This window comes from Gymnoscopelus braueri (genome assembly GCF_963280865.1).
Source record: "Gymnoscopelus braueri genome assembly, chromosome: 23".
NCBI lineage: Eukaryota > Metazoa > Chordata > Actinopteri > Myctophiformes > Myctophidae > Gymnoscopelus > Gymnoscopelus braueri.
The window spans coordinates 22,367,969-22,376,494 of NC_137625.1; the positions used below are offsets into that span (position 1 = coordinate 22,367,969).

At 40.0% G+C, this 8,526-nt stretch overlaps 1 protein-coding gene across 2 annotated transcripts in view; it reads right to left on the reverse strand.

Annotated features, from left to right (window-relative positions):
- Positions 1-2,073: 2,073 nt before the first annotated feature.
- Positions 2,074-8,526, reverse strand: part of LOC308079437 (liprin-beta-1-like) — a 68,718-nt gene continuing 62,265 nt past the window's right edge. For both annotated transcript variants that reach the window (XM_080420926.1, XM_080420925.1), the window contains 5 exons: positions 8,268-8,393; positions 6,917-7,105; positions 5,776-5,934; positions 3,597-3,662; positions 2,074-2,846 (listed from right to left, as the gene is read on the reverse strand). In XM_080420926.1, coding sequence (XP_080277052.1) covers positions 2,769-2,846; positions 3,597-3,662; positions 5,776-5,934; positions 6,917-7,105; positions 8,268-8,393 — 618 coding nt within the window. In that variant the 3' untranslated portion in view covers positions 2,074-2,768. The remainder of the gene's footprint in view (positions 2,847-3,596; positions 3,663-5,775; positions 5,935-6,916; positions 7,106-8,267; positions 8,394-8,526) is intronic.

Genomic DNA, 8,526 nt, shown 5'->3' on the forward strand with positions numbered 1-8,526 from the left:
CTCCCTAGGCTGTGGGGGGAGTGTAGCGCCCAGGATCACTTAGAAAATTGGCACTGGGTGTAGAAAGGGTTACAAAATCGTGGGATAAAAACGTTTTATTAAAAAAAAAAGGTTATAATGCATTACATACCCGACCAGTCATTTTATACTTTGGCTATTCAAAAATCATGACAATTTGTGCAAATCTTTGAATATATACATTTCTAAAGCGAACACTTTTACCTCAAATCTTTGCTTCTGGAGGTCCCTGGAACTAAATATTTTGAGATGGGGGTCCGCGGCCAAATACATATCATTTTGGGGGTCCTTGACATGAATACGTTTGAGAACCACTGATTATAGAATAGAAATGACTTGAACTTCAGGTGATCTGTTCAAAGTTGTCAACTGTTGTGCGTTTCAGTGAAATTGTTAAGATAATTAATCAGTTTGAGTGTGAATAATATGGACTTTCATGATCAGCAGGACACCTCAGACCCACACTGGCACAGACAGCACAATGGTCAAACGTTGCAATTCCTCACACTATAATCATGGGAATCATCATTTTGTTACAACTCATGATGATGAAGCCGCAGATGTTGCCAGTGCCACAGCAGTCTGGGATGGTTAAGGGAGCTCACGCAGCTGTTTGGCAGAGCAGTGCACTGCTTGCAAATATCCCAAAGGGCCTTCACACCAGTGACAGAGGCTAATGAGATAAACTGCTGCCATTTTTGTTGTAGTAGCAAAGGTGACAGACAATTCTCTGGAGAACCCAATTACTGTGGGTTGCTGCAGGATGACAGCTTTGTTAAAATAGTCCCAAAATACAGTAAATATCAAATCTGCCCATTATTCAATTTGGAAGGGTGTATGAACAGGTCAGTGGATACCTAGACCTTTCTATGTTAATGCTAGTAGTCCACCACCAACCAGTTAAACCAATAACAGGGAATACATAATTAAATTCTGAAACCTTTTAAAGGGGAAATCCACCCATTTTCAATATTTAACTATGTCATTAATATAGCATAAAGGAGTTGTGTGGAAATAAGAAAAAATTAAAAAAATAATTAACATTGCAAAAAAATGTAACATTGCAAAAAAATTAACATTGCAAATTACACCATGATGAGTCATCACAGTGTAATTTGCAATGTTAATTTTTTTGCAATGTTACATTTTTTTGCAATGTTAATTTTTTTTTTAATTTTTTCTTATTTCCACACAACTCCTTTATGCTATATTAATGACATAGTTAAATATTGAAAATGGGTGGATTTCCCCTTTAAGTGGGTGTGTTGCCAAGACTGAACAAAGGCAATCTTCTAGATATCCTAATGTCTCCATTAAACAAGTGAAGTCAAAGCAGGCTTGGCCGAAGAGATTGTTTGTTGCTGTGGCCTTTTCTGGTGTAAACAGCGAGGTTTAGAAATGTAAGAGCAAAAACATAACAGTTAAGGTTAACCTAATCTCTCAAGAACAGATTCTGCTCTGCGTTAGAATCTGTCGTGAAGGTTCGTCAAAACGTGTGCACACTGTGTGGGCATGGGCGTGCCTGCAGGCCGCGCTTTACCCAATCAAATGTAGTGGGCGGGATTTACGTGTCCGCTGATCCTTCCCTACTCGAAACAAGCCGAAACTAATTTAACAATAGCGTCCGCGGAGCAGACAAAACCACGGAAAGATATTCACATTTTAACTTGCTCTTTCATCATAGAAACAAGTGGGCTTATAACCAAAACGATCCATGTTCTCTGGGAGAAGTGGTGTTAGTGTTCCGTGTAGAAATATTGTTAGTGGGAATGAAAACATAGTCGCACCACCCGGAAGTGCAGCGTGAAGGCAGACTCAAACCCCGGTTTCCTTTGCGCATGTGTGCTGCGCTTTCATTGTCCCAGAGCCAACATTAGATAGCACAAACAGCAGAGGGCGCTGTTTTTCATTCTCATTTGGCTTTGGGTTCCCAGATTGAGGTTAACCTGTCAAACAACCAACTATAAAGGCAGTTTAGCAAAACAAAACAAAAACAATCTCCTTAACCCTTCCCGGCTACTGTATGTCAGTAATGGGCAGATGATTCAGTAAATATGCATTTTCAATTTTTTATTAACAAAATCTTAAAAAATAGAACCGTACATTGTCTTTTATGATATGGCTATGGCTTACATAATAATACCTTTGGTCTATTAGAGAGTAAGAAAAACCTACTCGCAATCATCACATTTCCGCAATAACGCAGGGCAACTTGAGTACCAGAAATCATAATTCATGTGCCTGGGACACGTGAAAATAATGTGTCCAATACATTTGAACAAGAACACTGATACTGTCACAGGCACAATACTGAGGGTGAGTCTGTCATAGAGTAGTAAAAATAAGTCCTAAATGGGGACGATGCAAAAGAACTTACTGTATGTGAACATAAAAAACAAAAACAAAAAAACATACACACTCATAATTAAAATCAATGCGCGAATACATACATAAATGTATTAGATGCTGCGTTTTAAGTTCATGCAGTACAATTTCTGACAGCTTCAATAAATATAAATGGTCAAGGCTACGGTTGTTTTTGAGAATGCTACATGACAGCAGGAGAGACATTACTATAATAGCAGAGGTCTCAAAGGTTCTTGAAAAACAATATGTCACTAATAGGCAAAAGGTTTTGGGGAATGGTTTTGGCACAGTTTCACAATGGTAGGTTAGCATAGCAACTGTGGCTCAGTCTGTCCTTCACACTTGGCAGGCATCCTGTACCACGCTAGCCTCAGGGAGGGCAGTCAGGCATCCTGTACCACGCTAGCCTCAGGAGGACAGTCAGGGATCTCCCGGAAAAACTGGTCATCTGTCAGCATGCTCTGCAACACATAGCGGGAACTCAGACCTCATCTAAAACCACTGTTTCCCAATCCCTGACACTACATCCATACCTGTATCAGTGGTGGAAGAAGTACTCAAAATGTTTTACTTAAGTAAAAGTATCAATACCGCAATGTAGAAATACTCTGTTACAAGTAAAAGTTCGGTATTCAACATTTACTTGAGTAAAAGTACAAAAGTATTGGCATCAAAATGTACTTAAAGTAAGAAAAGCAAAATAATTCATTATCCATTTCACAAGTTTTCAAATGTATAAAATGTATAAAAATCGTTTGAAAATAGCAGATCTACAAGCTGACAACACGTCGCATCGCGACGTGTTGTCAGCTTGTACATCAGCTATTTTTAAATAGGGCTGAAGTGGTTTTGTAATAATAATCACAATTTAACTAAAGTACCTCAGAATTGTACTTAAGTACAGTACTTAAGTAAATGTACTTAGTTACTTTCCACCACTGACCTGTAGTTATGCAGGTTTTTGTTATTAGACTTCATTTTGGTCCGTTTAGTTTTTTCTTGCTATATATATTATTCAAAACAAGTGTTAAGTGTCGTGTGCGAGTACGTGAGAGCATTTTAGGGTGTGTGAGTACAGTATGTGAGAGAGCATTTTAGGGTGTGTGAGTACAGCATGTGAGAGAGCATTTTAGGGGGTGTGAGTACAGTACGTGAGAGCATTTTAGGGTGTGTGAGTACAGTATGTGAGAGAGCATTTTAGGATATTTTACCGTCAGATTGTTGATACCCTCGGAGAAAGCTCCTATCTGTCTAACTGTCCCCTCCGAGTCTTCCATCTACACAGGAGAACACACAGACTTCAGCATCAAAACAAGTGGAGAACACAAAATGGAGAACACTTGTTACAAGAGACAATTCTTAGGCAAGAGTACCGTGTGAAAATCGTCGTGCATCAAAAGCACATTATAGTGGTGGGAATTATCGTTCATTTCAGTGACGACTCAAGTTATTTTGTTCAAATGATCCATTCACCACTTCCTGTTCCGCCCTCTTCACGTATTTCAGTCCAATGACAAAAGAGGAACGTCTCTCTTCAGCCAGTCAAAATGTTGCATTTTGCCACCGACTGACTGAACCTCGCATCAGTGTTGATTTTGACAGCACCTTTTGATTTAGTTTTAGTCATAGTCTTTTGAATAAAATTCCATTTAGTTTTAGCCATATTTTAGTCATCTGAAATGTTTTAGTTTTTGTCTAGTTTTAGTCGACTAAATATCATAAGATTTTAGTCGACTAAATCTACAGTTGATTTGTATTTTGGCGGTGCCTTGAAGGTGTCCTAACGGCTGATTTTACACTTGGTTGCATGCTGAAAATAGCAGATCTACAAGCCCACAACGCGTCGCAGCGTTGTAGATCTGCTATTTTCAGAGCGCAACTCCCGAGCGCAATCAAACATAAAATGTCTTAGTTCTACTGGATCTCTTCTCCACTAGTACCTCTCATTTTAGTCTAGTTTTTATTTTAATTTCAATATATATAATATATAATATATTTAGTCTTAGTTTTAGTCATCATAGCTTTAGTTTTTATTTAGTTTTAATTTAGTTTTCGTCAGTGAAAAAGGGTAGTCGACCAACATTTTTCATCATAGTTTTAGTCGACGAAAATCAACACTGCCTCGCGTCACCAGGCCTTCCACGCGGAAGGAAAACGAACGACTCGAGGAACGGCAACGTTTGAGGAAGTAACCGAGATCGTTCCCATTCACACAGAAGACAGAATCTTTTCGAAGCGAATCGGTCGCAAACGTCACAACGCGAATAATTACTAATGCTTTGACCTGTTTTTATAAGCGGTCACACATTGAACATCTACTGCCCAATTTATACTTTGTTGCGTTCTGTGGCACGAGAAAAGAAATACGTTGTTATTTTTTGGTGCACGACACCGGTGCGCATCCGAGCATAAACCACCCTTAAAGGGCAACTCACCCATTTTCAACCTATCCTCATATAATTGGTCCTCACTAATGCTCATGATAAAATGGTTAAAACATTTTCTACTTGGTCTGTGTCTCATAGGAGGGCTGTGAACACTTCAGAAACCTGCCTACCAGTGGCATCATCGTTAGGCAGGTTTTTAATTAAATTTTATTAACGCGAGAACAATTGCTTCCATCATAGCATGCCAACTTTCCAGGAATAGAAAGGCTGCCGTTTCTATTAGTTACTTTGGATTCCCCATCGATGATGTCACTGGTAGGCGGGTTTTTGAACTGCCCACAGTCCTCCACAAACCAAGTCGAAAGAAATTGTACCATAATATAATGAGCATTAGTACCAACTATATGAAGATAGGTTGAAAATGGGTGAAGTCGTCCTTTAACATTGGCCATTCCCCAGATGGTACCTGGTTCATTCTGTTACAAATCAGTGTTGATTTTGACAGCAAATTTTGATTTAGTTTTAGTCACATTTTAGTCATCTGAAATGTTTTAGTTTTTGTCTAGTTTTAGTCGACTAAATATCATAAGATTATAGTCGACTAAATCTACAGTTGATTTAGTCGACTAAATTGTATTTTGCCGGTGCCTTGATGGCGTCGTAATGGCTGATTTTACACTTGGTTGAGTGCTGAAATTAGCCGATCTACTAGCTCACAACGCGTCGCGCTGCGACGCGTTGTGAGCTTGTAGATCTGCTATTTTCAGAGCACAACACCCCGAGCGCAACCAAACATAAAATGATCTCTTCTCCACTAGTCATTTTAGTCTAGTTTTTATTTGTTGACGAAATTGTCAATATATTTAGTCATAGTTTTAGTCATCGTAGCTTCGTTTTATTCAGTTTTTATTTAGTTTTTATTTAGTTTTCGTCAGTGAAAAAAGGTAGTCGACCAAAAATTTTCGTCATAGTTTTAGTCGACGAAATCAACACTGCGCTGTACCTGTTCCAGTCTGTCAAGGTTATCATCATAGATCCTGAGACCCCTCTGGAAGCTGCTGTTCTTGGGCATCTCCACGTTCATGGGGCAGACGTACTCCTCACTGTCCTCCTGCCGCTTTCTCCTCAGGGTTCCAAAGCCACCGAAGGAGAGCCTTCTGGGCTGAAGAAGCAGAGGGAACGGAATTCAATGGAATGTCTGAGAAACGGAGCCATAAAACCCGCTCTCATGCTGTTGACATCAATAAATACACACACACACACTGGGGTGAATATAGAGCAAAACGCCAGTCATCAACTGACAACTGTGGAAACCAAAAGGCAGGGAGAGCACTGGAGTACAACAGGAAGTGTGTTGTTCTTGTGGTTAAGTAAAGATTATATTCTTAATGATTATTTGATGTCAATAACTTTTTCAAAGCATGATTTTTTCTATATACAAAAAAATATATATATATATAAATATATTATATACTGTATAAAAAATATCAATTTGGTTCATTGATAAACTAAATTCATTAGTCGGATTAACGATTTAAGCCCCAAAAATAGCCGATCAACAAGCTCACGACAACGTGTTGTGAGCTCGTAGATCTGCTATTTTTGTTATTTAAACAAACTCAAAGACGGAAATGCCGATTTTCCTGTCTTTCCCCTGGAGTCGATATTTTATATTTTTTCATAATCGTTCAACACATTAAGTGCCAGAGTTTTATTAAAACAGGGTACATCTAGTGATGGCATTCTTTACCATTCACGCTGATATGTTTAGCGCTGTAGTGGCCACGACGAGGACGCGGATGTAAACAAAAGGGTGCGTGTACGATGGTCGATGGTCCTGTCTAGCGCCTGGAACAATAACTCTAAATATCTCTCTCGCGCACCGAAAATGGCTCGTTTTCACCACTGTAAAAGGTTAAGGAGATCCGGAGGATTTTTATCAAGGAGATAGAATGGGAGTGGACGGAAGCCAGTTTTTTTGGCACCCATCCACATCTGTCCCTTCGATTTTAGAGGCACCATGGGTGATTCCAAAGTTGCGCTAGGGGGCGCCCCTTATGGCACTCCACGCATGGCTTTTCAAAAACGGTCCGGACCATTTTTGGCACACAATGTGTTAACTGTTGCACTCTTTGTTTACATACCTTGACCTTGGCGGTGGCTGTGAGCACGGTGTAGTCTGGGTTCTCCAGGCAGTCCTGTTTGAGGCGCTGGGCCTCTGTGCCGACGAGCAGGTGGAAGTGCGTGGCCAGGTGGCGTCTCAGCAGGGTTTTGTTGGGAGGGATGTTGAGCAGCAGCGCCAGAGTTTCCACATTAAAGCGGGGCTCCAGCACCTTGGGGTGAAGCAGGTGGACATGGGAGAGACCGTCAGCAAAACGCAATAATAAAAATAAGTGCTTGAATGCCTATTACAAGGGGTTAACACTTAACCGCTTCTTAACCCTTTAAGACGGGGAACACATCTGTGTGTCATTTTTTTATTTCGTTGGGCTATTCAAAAATAGCAGATATACAAGCTCATAGAGCGGCACCGAGTGCTGTATGAGCTTGTAGATCTGCTATTTTTGAAAAATCATGAAAAGTTGTGCAGATATTAGATTTTTTTTGTAACATTTGTAACTAAAATCTTTGCTTCTGGGGGTTCCTGGAATATTTTACAAATGTTCGCTTTAAAAAATATATAATCCAAGATTTTGCCACGATTTTTTCACAATCTTTCAAAAATAGCAGATCTACAAGCTTGTATGCTGTATCTGCTATTTTTGAATAGCCAAAGAAATCTAAAAATGACACACAGATGCGTCTTAACTCTTACAGTGCCAATGAAATAAAAAAAATATTGCGAACTGTGCCAACCTTTTTCTTTTTTTTTTCAAAGTAAAAAAAAGTTCTTAGGAAGCGAGATACAGCCTTTTTCAGTTATAGGTTAAACAAAGAGTGGATGGAGCTGCAAATCTTCAGATAATGATATCTTGGGTTCTGAACACTTAAAAAAACAACAAAAAAAAAACATTTTATTTATTTATTATTAATTTTTTTTAAACTCGGGATTTCTTGTTCTGGCACTGAGGGTATAACCCTAAAACTCGGGATAACTCGGGGCTTGGCACTGAGAGAGTTAATGGGTTAAGCCCAATATACATCGTTGCACAATGAGTAGCGAAAATTAGCGCACTGCACTAGCCCATGCTCCGGCCCTGGAACGCGGGGTTCGAGTCCGGCCCAAACCCAAGGGTTTGCAATTCATTAGCCCGAGCCCGACACTAAATTAATTTAATCTCTCTCTGACGTGTGCTTTCTATGATGCGCAAAGAACGCAACTCTTTGATGAGTGCTCACTCGAAAACCCCTTCAGGGTGATTATCCACCTCCGCTATCGTGTCGGTGGATAATCACCCTGTCGGGCTTTAAATTTCAATAATGACTACCTCCCCATACATTATCCCTTGCTTAGGCGATGAAATAATAATAATAATAATAATAAGGCCCACTCACCATGAGCCCTCCGTGCACACCACTGCCCCTCAGATTGGGGGCGTATTCTGCCAGGTCCACCGACCGCAGCCATTCCATGACTCTGTGGTTGGTCCACTGGGAGATCTCCGCTGGCGTGATGTTGTTCTGGATGAGAGACATGAAGTGAATATAAAGCCAAATGCAGGCGTGTTTAACCCTTTAAGGGTCTGTTACTCTGAGAGTGTACACATGGAACCAAATGGACCCTTAAGGGTCTGTAACTCTGAGAGTGTACAAA